Source organism: Antedon mediterranea, chromosome 6, assembly GCF_964355755.1.
Source record: "Antedon mediterranea chromosome 6, ecAntMedi1.1, whole genome shotgun sequence".
In the NCBI taxonomy this organism is placed as follows: Eukaryota; Metazoa; Echinodermata; class Crinoidea; order Comatulida; family Antedonidae; genus Antedon; species Antedon mediterranea.
Window position 1 is genome coordinate 4,188,403 of NC_092675.1, and position 18,033 is coordinate 4,206,435.

The 18,033-nt window shown below is 32.6% G+C and overlaps 1 protein-coding gene across 3 annotated transcripts in view; it reads left to right on the forward strand.

Annotated features, from left to right (window-relative positions):
- Positions 1–18,033, forward strand: part of LOC140050948 (nipped-B-like protein A) — a 37,017-nt gene that overhangs the window by 681 nt on the left and 18,303 nt on the right. Inside the window, exons 2-27 of one of the 3 annotated variants that reach the window (XM_072095961.1) lie at positions 1,426–1,497; positions 2,227–2,395; positions 3,103–3,227; positions 3,760–3,984; positions 4,631–4,774; positions 4,911–5,071; positions 5,437–6,166; positions 6,702–6,827; positions 7,587–7,664; positions 8,122–8,211; positions 9,005–9,114; positions 9,274–9,360; positions 10,346–10,580; positions 10,854–11,005; positions 11,351–11,431; positions 11,818–11,918; positions 12,338–12,503; positions 12,921–13,000; positions 13,439–13,568; positions 13,864–14,007; positions 14,372–14,563; positions 15,269–15,483; positions 15,845–15,947; positions 16,311–16,409; positions 16,948–17,094; positions 17,685–17,819. In XM_072095961.1, the coding sequence (XP_071952062.1) occupies positions 1,434–1,497; positions 2,227–2,395; positions 3,103–3,227; positions 3,760–3,984; positions 4,631–4,774; positions 4,911–5,071; positions 5,437–6,166; positions 6,702–6,827; positions 7,587–7,664; positions 8,122–8,211; positions 9,005–9,114; positions 9,274–9,360; positions 10,346–10,580; positions 10,854–11,005; positions 11,351–11,431; positions 11,818–11,918; positions 12,338–12,503; positions 12,921–13,000; positions 13,439–13,568; positions 13,864–14,007; positions 14,372–14,563; positions 15,269–15,483; positions 15,845–15,947; positions 16,311–16,409; positions 16,948–17,094; positions 17,685–17,819 (4,089 nt within the window). In that variant the 5' untranslated portion in view covers positions 1,426–1,433. Of the gene's footprint in view, positions 1–1,325; positions 1,498–2,226; positions 2,396–3,102; positions 3,228–3,759; positions 3,985–4,630; positions 4,775–4,910; positions 5,072–5,436; positions 6,167–6,701; positions 6,828–7,586; positions 7,665–8,121; positions 8,212–9,004; positions 9,115–9,273; positions 9,361–10,345; positions 10,581–10,853; positions 11,006–11,350; positions 11,432–11,817; positions 11,919–12,337; positions 12,504–12,920; positions 13,001–13,438; positions 13,569–13,863; positions 14,008–14,371; positions 14,564–15,268; positions 15,484–15,844; positions 15,948–16,310; positions 16,410–16,947; positions 17,095–17,684; positions 17,820–18,033 lie in introns of those variants that run through there. The other 2 variants (XM_072095963.1, XM_072095962.1) reach the window with 2 other exon arrangements.

The window sequence follows — 18,033 nt, forward strand, 5'->3', positions numbered from 1 at the left end:
GTAATAAAAAACTATTACGAAATAGTTGACTGCTCCACCACTGTTTTACTAATGAATGAACAATTTTAACATGTTTCTTCTAGAAACAAATAGTGTGTTAATGAAAGTTATGTCTGGACCCAACAATGCGTACATAAGTAAAGTATGACCCATCCAATTTGGTTTGAATTTTTGAATTAAAAAAATATGATTTAGATGATACTTTAGGCATTCCAATATATATTATTTCCATGTAAAACATAGCTTTAATAACTATTGATTCCAAATAGGCCTAGCTAGCAATGATATTATTATAATATATTATATATTCCCTTTGAGGAAATACTCACAGGAATTGTAATACATCATGATTCAAAATTGTAAAAGAATTGTATTTCTTGATTAAAAATAAGTGGTAAATATGCTAATTATCTTCCCTACTGGAAAAAAAAGAGTGACTTGAATATGGGACTAAATATTAATTATCACTTTTTTTAATTGTTCACTTCTTTCCTAAATGGTATTTTTTAATTTATAAACAGTTATTAATTCAAAACTGTTATTTTGTCAAAGTAATGTGGCTGCAATAATGATTATGTAATAGTTGTGTTGACTATTGTTATAATTTAATGGTTCAATGAATATTGAATTGTCTAAAGACAGTGCTGTCGCTGAATGGTCAATTGTCATGTTTCAAGCACAATTATAAACTTCAGGTCATACTAATCTAGGCCCGGTATCGCTAGGTAGGGCCTGGTAGGGTTTTATGATATAAAATGATTTAACTTGCATATATTTTTCTTTCCAGAAACAGTTTAAAATATTGTGACATTGCATGATTGTAGGCGGTCTTCAGTTTTGGAAATAAACATAATCAGTATTTTGACAGTTTTTTACATTAAAAATGTATAAAACCTAGAATTAAATATCACAATAACAATAAATATAATGTTAGCATGTACTTGATATCATTTAATATCATAAATCCCTACCGGGTGATACCGGGAAAAAATTAGTACGACCCTTACCTTCATATTTTGTGTCAAAAATGTAAATGTTGAAATATGTTTACAGTGTATCTTTTTCATATACTGTATACACATAAATGTATGAGGCAGATTGTAGTCCATTAATATAATTGAAATTATTTATACAGTACTGCCAAAAAAATCAATAAATGCTTCTTCTATTCTTTTGTCTTCAGTTAGTTGCCTCCCAGAAGGAAATGTCAATTATATCATTTACCCTTGCTTATAATACGCCCATGTTGTTATTGAACAGATTAAGTCATAGTTATGGTCAGTTTTTATTGGTAATAGCTTATTATATCAAATAGAGTGAATGTCTTTTTCAAACTTGATGAATAAATTAATCAAATTAGAAATTTGGCCTTTACAGATATTTTTCTGATGTGCCTAAAATAATGTTGTTTTTTTTCTTTTTCAGCCTCCAAGATGAATGGTGAGGTACCCTCAGTTCCTATTACGACATTGGCCGGTATTTCAAGTCTTACAGACTGTAAGTATTGCATACGTATTTCTTTATATTATTGTTGTGTAGGAGTTTGTTTCAGTCATTCTAAGCTTTTGTATCATGGGATCCTGATCTTAATCTTCTTTATATTTAGTGTTAACAGAGTTGCCGTTGCTCTCACCAATGCCCAATACTGTTGGCATACATATTTCTTTATATTATTGTTGTGTGGGAGTTTCTTCCAGTCATTCTAAGTTTTTTGTATTATAGGATCCTGATCTTACTGTTCTTTATCTTATAGTGTTATCAGAGTTGCCGTTGCCCTCCCCAATGCCTAATACTGTTGGCATACGTATTTCTTATATTATTGTTGTTTGGAAGTTTGTTCCAGTCACCCTAATTTTTTGTATTCTAGGATCCTGATCTTAATGTTCTTTATCTTTAGTGTTATCAGAGCTGCCGTTGCCCTCATCAATGCCCAATACTAAGTGATATTCAGTTATCCTAAGCTTTTGTATTATAGGATCCTGATCTTAATGTTCTTTATCTTTAGTGTTATCAGAGCTGCCGCTGCCCTCACCAATGCCCAATACTAAGTGATATTCAGTTACGGTATCCTAAGCTTTTGTATTATAGGATCCTGATCTTAATGTTCTTTATCTTTAGTGTTATCAGAGCTGCCGTTGCCCTCACCAATGCCCAATACTAAGTGATATTCAGTTATCCTAAGCTTTTGTATTATAGGATCCTGATCTTAATGTTCTTTATCTTTAGTGTTATCAGAGCTGCCGTTGCCCTCACCAATGCCCAATACTATTGGCAACAAAAGTTTGCTCTACAGTCCGCATGTTGCAGAAGAAGCCAGACGTTTGTTGAATGGTAAGGATGACAACAGTCTACTTCAAGTGGTCCAGGCTCTCAGTCAAACCAACACAGAATACATGTAAGTGATGATTCTTTAAAGATATTTTTGCTATTTAGAAAATTATTCTTTTAGTTCTTGTCTAGATTAAATTATTATATTATAAAATAACACATTAAGCACAGAACATTAGTTCTAAACCACCCGATGATATACTGAAATTTAATTTTTTTGAAATGAAAAATAAGGATGAAATCTGTGAGAATGAGAAAATGTCGCCCCATCCAAGACTTCAAATTAAATCATTAGAAAATAATAAAATAAGGATCTACTTACTGTTAGAGTAGAAACCCTAATTTACACACCCACTATGAAGGAGACACTTTGTCTGGTCCTGAATGGCGTCCCCTTAATAGGAGTTCTACTGTATCGAAATAAAATAAACATCACACTTTGGTGTTAAGATTTCAACCTCATGAATATGTCAAACTGTTTCCATCCATCTTGATCAACCATACCTTTTGTAGCTAACTATTAATTGTCACGTTTTGGCTGTTTGCCAAATTTTTCTATTTAATTGAAGTCGATATGATATGAATTCATAATTATTCATAATTAATATGATTAATAATTATTACATCAACAGAAACATTCTATATTAGGAAAAAATTATTATTAAAGTTAAATTGATTCAAACTGTACTTTTGTTGGTTAATGCTATTAAATGTGATATAGGATATCTCTGTTTTCTTTCTTACTCATTTTAATGACAATTATTTTTATTTTAGTGAGCTAAAAGATCGAACTATGAATGATGATATTGAGGGTGATGTACCACCCTTGCTGCAGACTATTCTGTCTCATAATCCTGGCATATTTAGCAAACAGAGTAGCCCCATGACCCAGATGGAAGGTAAGAGAACTTTATGTTCATAATCATGGTTTCTTTGTTGGTAATATGGCACTGATCAGTCGTATGCCTACAAATTACTAAATTATCTATAGAAATGCTTGCAATAAAAAATCTTTCAGTTTAAAATTAAATCTGCAATACAACGCTGACATTTATTACATGAAATTAACATGAAATGAATAAATACATTCTATTTCAGCAAATTTAACCGATTTAATTTGAATAGTTGTATCATACAAAACCTCAACAGTCTGAATTATATGTCTCATTAAGTCAAAATATTTTTTCATTTCGTCCTAATTTCGAGGGTTTCCGATATTGAGGGTTGAGATATTTTACCATGTAATGAGTTGCTCTATATAAGTCTTAGCAGGCTCACCAAGGCCAATAAAATATCTTTTTATTTGTGATTGGGTTATGTGAGATGGTCTGTATAAAATAATGAAACTTATTGTTGTGTGTCAGTTTATCACTTCAATGAAGCATATCATTAGAATAGTTTTTTCATTGTTCATTACCCTACATCTTCCAGGAGTATCACCTCGTACCGCCATGGCACCATCTCCATATTATCAGCAAGCTGACCCTTCACAGCAGCAGCAACAACCACAGCAGCAGCAGACTCAACAGCAGCAACACAGTCCTTATCCAACCTTTGGACAAGTCCAGGGTAGTCCCTCAGCTCCTTTTACTCAGAATAGCCCATCAAATTTCCCACGCCCGACGGGTGGGTTTCACCAACCATCCTCTTGCCAAGGTGGGTTTTTATTCTCTTATATTTCTTCGTTGTTTATGTTATATTTATGTTAGCTATAGTAAACAAAATAAGCATTGCATAACTTAATCTACCAAAAAAAAAGCTAAATAAAAGTATTAATTTAGAAATTTGCCTAGAGCTGGTTTTTCCTATTATTGTAAATCATCTTCAGTATAGACAAATAATATTAAATTATCTTAATTATATTATGCGATAACATTTCTTATAAAATCTTATGCTAAAGTGAAATTCTAATTATATAGCATTTGTATTTGTAATATTTGGACTTACTTATTTTTTAACTGAACATCAAATCATGGATATGACTTACTTTTAACTGTGTGGACGGAAAACTTAATGAACCTTTAAATTTGACGCAACTATCCATTATCAAATGAAGTGTTACTTTCTCATGTTCTTCATGTCTATCAATTTTATTTAGTTGGTAGTTAGTAGGATTTTAAATTTTATTATATAATAAAAGTTCTATCTACACTATCAAACTAGTTTGACAAAAAAAGTGTGATATTCCCAAATTTGGTAGTGATATGACATCATCATGTCCATATATGGTCACATCACATTTTGTTGTCATATAAAGTTTGATAGTGTAGACAAGGCTTAAATTATCTTTATTCCTATTTAGGATCACCAGCTACAGCCAATGTCAATGGCTATAATCCTAACCAATATTCACCAGCAGCTGGAAGTCCAGCAGTTCCTAATATTAATAATACAACTCTTGATAAAACCAGGCCTGCTAATAGAAGTACCAAACCTGTCGCTAGTGGTAAGGCATTAACTTATCTCTATCAGTAAATTTAAATTGTTCTATACAATTAGACAGTGTTGGTTTCTGTATTGTTTAATATCCATTCAATACAAATGATGCTGATAATTTATTTGCAATTATTTTTGTTTCTTAGCATCAATAGGTAATTACACAAATGGTGGAAAAACTGATTTAAGTGCGCGGATACCTAGTGCAACATCAAATGAAGATGCTCCTGAAGTTTCAAAGCCACAGCTTATTAATACAGCAAGGACATCAACTCCTGGAGCACATCTACCAGGCCCATCGCATAAAGTGAGTGAAAGTTTTAATATTCATTTTTTAAAAACAACAGCAGAATCGAATTCACCACTTACAACATGTTTAACAGAAGCATAACAACAAATTACACAAACACAGAAAAACTTTAAACTACAACGAAAGAGAGGAAGATTGGAATTAAAAATGTTGATATGGGATGGGAAACTTAATCTACTAATATACTCATTGACTCTACTAAAGGGAATCACAGATTATATTTCTTAAATTACAATCACCACTTCTGGTTTTTGTAATCTTTTCATGTTAATTTTCAGAAAAACTTTGGCTTGTTCTGGTATAATATAGTAATAAAGTAACAAGTTAGGCTTTTGATTAAATGGTTTATTCTCTTCCGACAGGAAAAAACCAATGAAAGTCGCAGTAGCAACTCATCCACTTTACCACCTGTTAAAATGGCAATAACTCAACAAGAAGACAGTCAGACAGAAATTAGTACCTCAGCTACTGACACAGAACCAGAAAAGTCACATAGGAAAAAACGTAGGAAAGATAAAGATCGACAGAAAGAAAAACATTATGATATTGTTAGTCCACCGCCAGGGGAAAAATCACTGAAGCTAAAGATTAAAATTACAAAACTTCAAACCCCTAAGGATAATACAAAGGATATTAAAGAAAGCGAACCAGTTGTTGAGAGAAATAAATCAGCTGTGGAAATGCTTGAGGAAAAACATTCCACCGCTACTGCTGAAAGAACGGTGCCACTAACTAGGACATTATCGGCAGATCGTCCACCCTCTTCTGTGCTTGATAAAACACCTCCTAGAGCAAGTAGTAGTGCTCACTGGAGTGAGAGTACCTCTCCGTCTTCCAAGCATGGTACTTCACCTAGGGCTAATGTTTCCCCGCGCGGAGCTGCTACGCCAAAGACTCCAAAAGAACCACCTAAGGAGCAACCAAAAATAGAACGTAAACATGATCAAAAGTCTCTGAAAACAATAAGGAATATTGACCAAATGAGAAAGGAATTAGAAAGGGAAAAGGAATTATTAGAAAAAGCTAAGGCTGAAAAGAAGAGGCAAGATGAACTGAAAGCGATGGAGAAGAAAGATGAAGAGACACCAGAAGGTAAAAGGACATTGTATGATTGTTGTGCGTTCACATTGAATGTGTGTCATAACCTGGTTTTGTACACAACATTTATTTATATCTTGTCTGGTGAAAAATTACCTTTAATAACCTATTGTAAGCAGTTACACAAAATAAAATGGCTTTCTTTTTTAAGAGTGTACTTTTACATGATGCACTGATTATACTTAAGAAATTACAATCAAATTTTAGTTTTGTATAAATTACTTAATTTATGTTTGCTATACAACACATTTGTTATTATTTATTTATACTGGGCGACCTCTTCAGCCAAAGACAGGTCTCACAGATGGCCCAGTTGTGAACAGTGGTTGTGATGTACTAGTACACCGGGGAAACACCCTACTTGTCGCAAAAGATGTACTAGGTTCTTTAAAGTGCACATGAGCTAGATGTGTACACTGGACCTACGGTATAGTCCTTATCCTTAAACACATTTTTTTTTTTATCTAAGTGGTTAATGCAAGTTATTTTTTATTTATGATTAATAACTACCGTATTATTTATTTACAAGTAGACGACGTTCAAGAGGAGTGTGAAGACATCGGTCCTAGAGGGCGAGGTATAAAGCGAGGAAGAGCAGTAAAAGGTTACCAAGAGCTTGATAGTGACGAAGAAATGGAAGTGTCAGGGGATGAAAGTAAGTAGTACTTTTAATTTTAAGTCTGTCTCATTCTATTGTATAAAAAAGAAAAAAGCCAACCACTAATATATTGTCATACACCCCCCATTCTAAACAATGGTACAGTCCATAATGGGTGTGAGTATTGTCCTGCTTTTTATTGTCAGAGTGGTTATTGTCCTGCATTCTTTAATTGTATAATTTCTGTTAACAAAAATTGAAATGGAACCAGAAATGAAAGAAATATAGAATCTTTGTTATTATTTTAATTTGTTTTAGTTATGTTGACCTTGTTTTTAAATGATAACATAACAACATTTGTGGTAATGAATTAAAATAATCATGAATGATTCCACCAAACTTTTGAGTTAAAATAACGATTGTGAGGCATTTAATTAATGATAACATAACATTTGTGGTAATGAATTAAAATAACGATAGTGAGGCATTTAATGAATAGGCAAACTGCCTTAAAATGTGACATGTTTCGAGAAACTATTCTCATCTTTAGGACAGTAAACACCTAGAGAACTTGTATACCAATAGAACACTCGGACATTCTGATAATGTCACATTTTAAGGCAGTTTGCCTATTCATTAAATGCCTCACAATCGTTATTTTACTTCATTACCATGTTGTTATGTTATCATTAATTAAATGCCTCACAATCGTTATTTTAACTCAAAAGTTTGGTGGAATCATTCATGATTTATCTAACAAATACATTTGTGCTAATACATTTTATTTTAATTTTTGAATGTAATTATTTATTTTAGATAAACCAAAGCAGGAGCCCAAGAAGCCTAAAATTATTCCCATTAAAGAAGAGGAAGAAAGTGACCCAGTTAATAAAGGTAGAATTTTATTTTGAAAATAAAAATAAAAATAATTATAACAGTACAAATAAGGATTGATTAGTTTTGAGTTTCGTAGCAGAGCATGTTATAATATTTGTTAAAACTACTATAAAGTAGCTTTGTGTCAAAGAGCTGAGGTAATTGGTCAGATGTCACTAAACAATTCTATTGTATTTTTCCATAACTGGGCGTTTCTGTTTTTTTAGCTTGCTTTTCACTGTAGCTTTTTCTGTATAATGATTTCTATTGTTATGCAGAATTCTATTGATCTGTAGTTTATGTTTGCTATTAATGTACTTTGTAGCTACACCCAAATACTTTGTGGACATTCACAAAACAACTGGAAGTCACTAGATTAGCATGGTTTCTAGATTGATCTATCTATCATGTAATTAATCCCATGCTATATATAAATCAGGATTAGTTTTCACATAAATATACTTTTTGATTGTAGAATTGATGGAGTCTGCCACTTTTAAGCGTTTCAATGCAGCAATTGACACCGTGTTTGACAGCCTTGAAGATGTTGATGTCACTGAAGTTGGTAAGTTCAATACTTTTTATATATATAATTGACTTGGTCTACTTAAGACCTGTGCTACAACTGGCAGTAGTTGTGCTTTATAAAATTAATTTGATTGTAGAAGTGTACTGTCAATGGCATTTAACCTTAAAGCTCTGTCTACACTATCAAACTAGTGTGATGTGCCCAAATATGGTAGTGATTTGCTTTTCTATGGTAGTGGTATGACATCATCATATCCATATGTGGGCACATCGCATGGTTTTTGTCACATAAAGTTTGATAGTTTAGACAGAGCTTAAGGGCATTTTATGTGTGTGTTAGGTGCACTCACATGCTTCTAAACACAAGGGCTGCGACATGAAGTGCCTGACTAGTCTGAATTTATTTATCAATATATATTATTAATAAGATTAACCAGATCAGTTTGAGGATTAGTAAGACTTAATAACGACTTAAAACTCAAAACGGCAACGGATCTAGCAAAAATAAAAGCACAGAATAGAAAGGAATGGAGAAATCATGTGAGGTTCATTTCTAAAGCGTGGTTCCCACTAGCGACGCAACACAAGGACGTAACGCAACGCAAGTGAATTGACCAATCACAAGCGATGGCTTATTCGCTTGTGATTGCTTACTGTCTATAACTTCGCTTGTCATTGGTTAAAACGCTTGCGTTGCGTTTACGTCCTTGCGTTACGTTCTAGTGGGAACCAAGCTTAAGGCAGCCCAGATGGAGAAGTACATGGACCTCTCGGCGACGAGGCTGTAAAGTAGAGTAACGGTATACAAACACTATTCTTATTTTTAATAGATGATGAGGAAGATGGTGAATGGCCAGTTGATATGTTAATAAACAAAGCACAACTATCAGAACTTCTTTCAGAATCAGCAAAACTCAAGTCAATGGGAGTTACGAATAAAGTAGGTTAATTTATATTATATTAAAATTTGCATATTGTATTTATCACTTAAATGGTGTTTTTTTGTAATTAATATGGTTTATTGTATTGTATTATTAATCACCCATAAACTAGGCACAATTTCATCATCATTTCCATAAATACGCTAATCTTTTTATAGATGCCAGTGGATCGTTTAGTAAGACTATTGAATATCTTGGAACGAAACATCAGAGATGGAGCACGACTGCAACCAAATCTAATTCAGGTATTATACCTTTCAGTTTAACCACCAAATTCTAAGACCACCTTTTTCTCTGTTGAGTGAGACAGTATTTTAATAACTTAAGATTATATATAAAAGTTACATATAAACACCACAGAACATAACTTATACAGTAGAACCTGTGTTTTACGTACCCTGATTTTACGTTCCCTTGATTTTACGTACGCTTAAAATAACCGATGACGTCATCATTTTCTTACATTGAGGGCGCAATTTAACAACAACAAAGCACACAAAGCCACAATCATGGCTGTGTGTGGAATTCTGCTGTGTGTTTGAGTCAAGCTACGCACGTGCATTTAAGCAGCGACTGTTTTTATTGATAGAAAATACAAGAACATTGATATTTTACACTTTATTTAAACATCTCACAGCCTGTATATACTGTACAGTACTGTACTTTTCTAGTTAGGCCTCACATCTTGCTAGGCCTGCTAGCCTGGCCTGAATAGTCTAGACAAGGCCTAGCTAGTGACAACCTGCATGCTGTTCAATAAAGTAGACAAACAGGGTAGCCTTTATAGCTACGATCTCTACGTATTTGGGGTCAATTTAAGGTCAACCTTGATTTTACGAATCCTTTGTTTTACGTACGCCTTTTGGTCCCGTACCGTACGTAAAATGGAGGTTCTACTGTATATTATTAATTATCCATCTTCACTTATTTGATAATTATATTCATACAACTAATCATATACAGTGTAATTTCCCAATACCAAACTCTGTTAACCAGAAACCCTCTGATATCCAAAAGGTCTCAAATTCTTTTTCATCACTAAAGCCTAAAGCTCTGTCTACACTATCAAACTTTATGTGATGTGCCCATATATGGACATGACACTTTTTTTTTCAAACTAGTTTGATATTGTAGACAGAGCTTAAGGGATATTGGGAGCATTGACTGTACAGTATGTGTATACATGAGTGTTTGAGAAATCTTGTTTAATTTATATCAATTGATTTTCAGGATCATAAGAGCAGTCATGAACGTAACATGTGGAGAGAAGTGACAATGGAGCGAGTGGCTCGTGCCATTGATGCAACGTTAACAGCACTCTACATCATGACATCGGATGCCATGCCTAAGGAGGTCTTTATAGAGGATGTCATAGACAGGATAGCACAGCTCACAAAATTCCATCTCATGAACACAATTTATCCTGAATTTGATCCTGTGTATAAAGTGAAACCTGATGAAAAGGGTAAGTATGGATTTAAAAAACATAATACTGTATTTAATGTGTTACTAATCATTAAATTGGAGACCAGTAAAAGGGAAGGGGAGAAGGATTAAACTTATCTGAATCATGTATAGATTTCTAAACCAAATTTTATACTTTACAACGGTAAAACTAATGCGTAATGTTATAGAAAAGGTTACTCATTATTTCACAATATTGTGCCATATACGTTTACAGTATTAACCAAAATAAAATGAAAGCCGATTATAATAAATTTATATTTGTATATATTAGCCTACATGCAAAACGTGAAAATGAAGAGAGCCAGGGCGCATGGACCTAAGGAGAAGAGTATGCTAACATTATATACCAAACTATGTGAAGTGGTATCCAATATCGCAGAATTATTAGATGTACAGATACTTACTGATTCAACTGTGTTAGTGGTAAGTGCATGATCTATTATTTGTATCTATTTGTAGTTTAATGTTCCTAAATATTTTTATACTTTTAACCTAATGTTTTATGTATTTTTATATTCTATGAAATACACTCAATATATTTTCCTTCCTGAGGACGAAATAAAGTGAATTGAATTTATGGAAAATGTTTTATTGACCAACATTTATATGATTAATTTAATGGAAATTTTACTTTTCAGTAAACAATAACAATACATTTAACGATTTGTTTTAAATAAAGAAGTGTTTTGAAACGAAAAAGATATGTGTCAATTAACACAGATTAAGTAGATTGCTTATATATTGAAGATTTTGTCTTTTTTGTTATAGATATCATCTCTTGGTACATCACCCTTCTTTGTAGAAAATATCAGTGAAATGCAACTCAGTGCTTTAAAGCTCATCTCTGCTGTAAGTTATTACTCAGCAAAATGCTTTTATATTACCTGTTTGTTTATATTCATTCATTCATACACATTTATTCAGTTATAACAATAATAACTGGTGCCCGTACTAGAAGCAAGAGCTTGTCTCATGAGGGCCCTTACAATAAAAAAAGAAATATAAAACAATAAAATAAGTAAAAAAGAAAGAGATACCAACAGATAGATTTTCAGGAAAAGTGTTTGGTTACAACAAAAAAGCTTATTATGAGTGATCTTTATATTCAATGTGAACCGAAAAAATTGAGTAGCACATCATGTCTGTATTTCATTTCTGAGCATTTTATTAAATTTTATATTTTTATATTATATATTTTTAATTTTAAAATTTGTGTATTTTGTTTTGCTGAACAGGTATTTTCCAAATATGATAAACATAGGCAGTTGATTTTAGAAGACATATTTGCTTCACTTGCCAAACTTCCAACAAGTAAGAAGAACCTAAGAAGTTATAGGTAAGTTTGTAGTTATCTTATCAATATTAGCTCAATGTTTGCAACGTTATAGATCCCCCTAAAAAACACCAACAAGTGAAAAGTAAAGCGTGGTTCCCACTAGCGACGTAACGTAGCGCAACCTACGCAACGTAAGAAAATACCCTTCCGATAATTGTGTTTTCCCCCGCCTGTGTGAAATCAAACCTGCGATTTTGCGTCATCGGTTCCAACTTGTGATTACGCAATACAGCACCTTGCGTCGATATGTCGTTGCGTTCTAGTGGGAACCAAGCTTTATAGGTAATTTTGCAACGTTATACATTTCCCCCTTAAAAACACCAACAAGTAAGAAGTTATAGATCAGTTTGCATACAAATTTTACTTTAAAAAAAGCATCAGGTATTTAGTATTAACACACAACATATAAATTTACGCAGATTGAATTCAGAGCAAAGTATTCAAATGGTAACTGCATTAGTACTACAGTTGATACAGTGTGTGGTCAACCTTCGTAAGGACAGGAGTGAAGACAAGAATAAAGACGATTCTTCTTCTGATGATGATGATTCAGATGTAGAAGATACCAAAAAAGAAACTCACAAGGTATACATTATGATCCTATTCCTTATTTCTGTATTCTTGTTACTTATGCCCTGTCTACACTATCAAACTAGTTTGATAGTGTAGACAGAGCTTTACATTTTCTTTATATATACCATTTAAAGCTCTGTAGACAAAAAAAGTGTGATGTGCCCAAATATGGTAGTGATATGACATCATCATGTTTATATATGGGCACATCACATAACGTTTGATAGTGTAGACAGAGCTTAAAACTATCCAAACAGCAAATTTGTTTGCATGTTACTATTTACTTACTGATATCATACTATATATTTACTGATATGAAACATAGTTTTAAGTTATGAAAATGAGCCAGGATTTGAACCCAGGAGCTTGTGGTTGATAAACAAAAACACATTATTGTTTGGTTTCTCATTATGTTTTATTTTTGTTCAGGTTTCTGATGTTGAAATTATTAGTCAATATGAAACAGCAAGGAGGACAGGTCAAAGCTTTCTGGCTGCGTTTCTGAAAAAGTAAGTTCTTAGCCATACAACTTATTCATACCTACTGAATTTATTAATTGAAATGTACAATTTAATCTTAATGTCTACCACTATTTCATTGTGATTACTGTACGCATCCATTTCAATTCGTTCACTCAATTAAATGCATTTAAACAAACATACGTATACAGTGTATAATATATGGGTGGAAGGAGGTCACAGTAAGTTTGTTGAACTTTAAGTCGTGACCCCCGTATCAGTATAATAATAAGGATCCCAACTGAAATAAGATTTTTGGGCTATCCTGAAAATCTTTTATAAATGTATTTATTTGTAATGTCAGTAATTTATGTTATCAAGTTGTGTGTATGTTTTATGATTTCGTAATAGATTTAAATCAAAATCAGTACCGTTTTAACATTTTTTTAAGTTAGATAATTCTTTAAATTCTACTTTTTTCTGTAAAAGGTGTGTGAGCAAAGGTGAGGAGGATTACCGTCCACTGTTTGAAAATTTCGTTCAAGATCTTTTATCAACTGTGAATAAGCCGGAATGGCCAAGTGCAGAACTACTACTAAGTCTTCTTGGAAGGCTCTTGGTAAGATTACACAATTTACATTGTAACATATATTCTCTCTCATTTTGCGTCCTTGAGTCTAAGGCTTATATTGGTATTGTAAAATGTAATAAACTAAGACAATTTCATTTAGAAATGATATCTTATAACAACTTTATTAAAAAAAAAAAATAAATAAAAAATCTTGTATATGATATATTTAAATAAACTATTGTGTAGTAGCATGTGTATTGTGTTTCAAAAGTATTTTATATGAAAGTCATAGATATTTTTATCTTGTATAGTTGAAATTTAAACCTAATTAAATTCTCCTTAGATGCGGCAATTTAGTAACAAGTCGAACGACATGACAATGCGTGTGTCATCGCTAGAATACCTTGGTCAGATTGCTAGTAGATTAAGAGGGGACGCAGTATCAAGTCAAACCGACCAATCAGCAATAGACGCTATCGTTGCAGAGGTTTGTTTACTGATTGTTATATTTTGTTTAGGCTTTTAGTGATTACTGATATAAGAGTAGATGATTTATAAGGTCTGCACTGATAGTATGTATCATATGTTAACAGAAAAACCAGGATAGGATAGAAAGATGACTTTTTCACTCAAGCTCCAGAATACTGTTCTGTGAGCTCTCGTGTGGGAGCTTCAAAGTGCTGGAGAACAGAGCGGTCTAAATGGTTCCTCTGCTTTTCTTTTTTTGGTTATCTTATGATATTTTATGGATAATTTTTGTGAGTAAAGCGCTTACAAACATTGTATTAGGCGCCATATAAGACTACCATTTAATATCATTATTAAATTTTTTGGTCAACGTTATTTTTTAGGTCAAATTATCTACCAAAGAATCAAGTATAAGGAATAGAAAAGGAAATAGAATTTTAGACAGTGAAGATGAAGATGAGGAGGAAGAGAATGAGAAAACTGAGCAGGAGATAAAAGCCCATCGGACACAAGCCTTACAGAAGTCAATGCTGGATTATTTAGCATATAACGGACAATCAGATCCTTCCGTATTAGTAAGTCATTGTTAGATTTTTTAGCTTATATATTTAGATCTTCATTCATTATTAGTATACAAATAAATGAGTTGATGAGGAAAATATTGTTTGATTGGTAATTGAATGAATTACTATTTTATTAAATGTGATGGAGTTGAATAGGACAGGCTTTCAATGTGAGCTGTTATAGACCGCTCATACATGGTACTTGTTATTCACCAGCCTACCACATTAAACAAAATTATCCAACTGTGAATAAAGTAATTAGTAAATTCACTCATTGAAATGTGAGAAAAATGTATGGCATGTGAGATGAAGTGAAACCAATCAAATGGCAAGAATACACTTAGATGATTATCAGTAATAACATTATGAAGTATAGTATTGGGGACTTTATTATGAATGGTATTCCATAAATTAAAGCATTTATTAGTCCACCAGAGAAATTAGATTTCTCTTTATAATCAATTATCAATAACAGATTTATTTTTATTTTATTCTACCAACTATTTTTTTTCTTTACTTTTATACTTCTATGTTGGTTAGTATTGTTTCTTCCAACTATTTTCTGTGACTAAATTCAAATTCTGAAATTGGATCAACTTATTTCTCATTTGGTCTTTTTGTATCTTACTTGTGTGTCAAACATATACTGTGCTGTACCATGAAAGTTTGTATTTTAAACAAAGAAAATGGTTTATATTATCTGTTTAAATTTTACAGTTTGCGAGGCAGTATTACATTGCAGAGTGGATGACGGATATTAATGCCGAAGTAGAGAAAATAATAAAAAGAAAACAAGAAAGCAATGGAGAAAATGAAGAGGATGAAGATGAAACGGAATCCGAGAAAATAGCAAAGTTACTTGAGGCAGCAGAACAGCATAAAGACTATTTACAGTGCTCAGTTGAAGTTGATGTCAGGCCTATCAGCATTAGGTAAGTTTCAACTAGTAAGCACTTATACAGAGGAAAATGTTCGTTTAAATTTAGATAGTGGCATCCAATAGAATACAAATAAGAACAGCAGGGATTTTGATTTTGCCACTCCTCATTCACTCATTGTTTAGATCTTTCAATATAGTGTCAAACTTTATATGCGCCCATATATGCACATGATAATGTCGTATCACTAGTGTAGACAGAGCTTAACAATTTGCCTCTAGTAAGCCTACATTGTATCATACCAGATCATTCTCAACTATGTTCAGCTGGCAACAGCAATGTTACTAAAGTGTGTTTACCTGCACAAGAAATATGGTATTTAATTTATTTACTTTATAAAATTTTTGTATTCCAGACGAACGAAATGCAAATTGACATACAGTACTGCAGGCCTAGTTGTTCGATATCTAGCTTCAGCTAGACCTTTTTCACAGAGTTTTGACATCTATCTATCACAGGTAACTATTTATCTGATTCTGTGATTGGTCTTATTTATGAAAAAATATTCTTTTAAAATTGGGTGACAATGTTGTAATCTTCCTCCAAGAATTGACAATGCTCTGATGGTTTTTATTACCTTTATAACATATCTTATAGTGTGAATATTTTTATATGTGCAATGTTTGTTTTTCATTATTGCATTTTGTGTGTGTAGAAACATACATAAGAAGCATATGCATTGTAACAACACCACATAATTTACGCGGTGTTATCTCAAGCATTTCTTATTGTAACAAATAACGTTACAGAGTAAATCATAAACCAGGTTATTAAAACGTTATTGTCATCTTTCGAAATTAATGGATTATTTTGTGTGATAGATCTTGCGAGTTTTAAATGAAACTGCTGTAGCTATTAGGACAAAGGCAATGAAGTGTTTAGCAGCTGTTGTGGAGGCAGATCCAGACATTCTTAAGCGGGTAAGATTGTGATCAAATTTAAATTTAGCTTGATAACTTAATTTTAGAAAGCATTGTTTTATTTCTGGTCATATAATTGACATTAGTTGGATGTGTATTATGATTAGAAGAATGTGTAATTTGAGAGAAAAAAAATATAACTTGACAGAAATACAGTCTACCTACTTTGTCATCTGCCATTTGACAGGCCCATGACAGTCTTCTTTCTCCATTTTTCTCTTAGTTACGAATATGTATTTTTATTGGTTAATTTGATTTTTAATTTATCCATAAAATATGTGAAATATAACCTCCTTGGAGGGGGTAATTAAAATTTAATTTTTAAAATAGCTACGGCGACATGTAATAGGTGACTGAGAATTTCCCAATAAGTCGTTTCAATGATATTGGTCTATAAGATTTTAAAATCTATACGTCTGTATTAATATCAGTATGGCCCCATGGAAGTTATTACTGCTGTTATCTCCCCAAAAGCGGTTTTCATGTGTTTGGCAACGATGTTCTGAGGCCTAATATACAATGAACTTTTTACTTGCAGAGTGATGTTCAAAAGAGTGTACATTGTCGTTTTATGGACCAATCAACAAGTGTACGAGAAGCAGCTGTGGACCTTGTAGGGCGGTTCATCCACATTAAACCGGATTTAGCTGACCAGTATTACTGTATGCTCATAGAGAGGATATTAGTAAGTGTCTTAGAATCTTATGTAACTTTGTTCTAATATGTAATAATAAATGGTTGTTTGTTATTTATTTATACTTGGTGACCTCTTTAGTCAAAGACTGGTGTCCAAAAGGGCCCAGGTATGATCAGTGGCTGTGATGTACTAGTACACCGGGTTAACCCCCTACTCGACTCCAAAGATGTATTCTTTAAATTTGCTGTATACAATGGACCTACGGTTTATAGTCCTTATCCGTAAAGACTTGTTCTACCACCAGAACCATGGAGCGAGTGAGACTCGAACCCTTGCCCATGTTATGGCTACGAAATTAATGTTCCAATGTTTTAACCGCTTAGCCACTCACTCACTAGTCATATTTGATGGAAGAATTAATGTTTTCTCCCCACAAAATAAGTCATCCACACATAAAACGGTTTGAGATAGTTGATTACAAATTATTTTTAAAAACTTATTGGTTCAAATCTTTAGATATATTTACTTTTCCTGTTCCACTTTTAAACGTAATAAATTACATTGTCTTTATTCTCTGATCTACTAAATCTTTTCTTGTGTCTTTAAATTGTCTTTAACAACAAATTTTTATTCAATAGGACACGGGTATAAGTGTAAGGAAAAGAGTGATCAAGATTCTACGAGACATCTGTGTAGGGATGCCAGATTTCCGACGAGTAGTTGAAATCTGTGTCAAGATCATTAGAAGAGTGAATGATGAAGAAGGTATCAAGGTAGGTTGAAACATTAGAATTTTTGAAATCCTTTAAAGGTAGGTTCAAACATCAGACTAAATACCTTAAATGGCTTATACAGATTTATGAAATATATTATTATTCATTTTTATCATCACAAATGCCCTGCTATTAGGAATATATCTGTAGCCCAATACTTTCTTTTTCGGAGGTAAAATAGTAAGTAGTACTTATATCTCAAGCAGTACTAGAC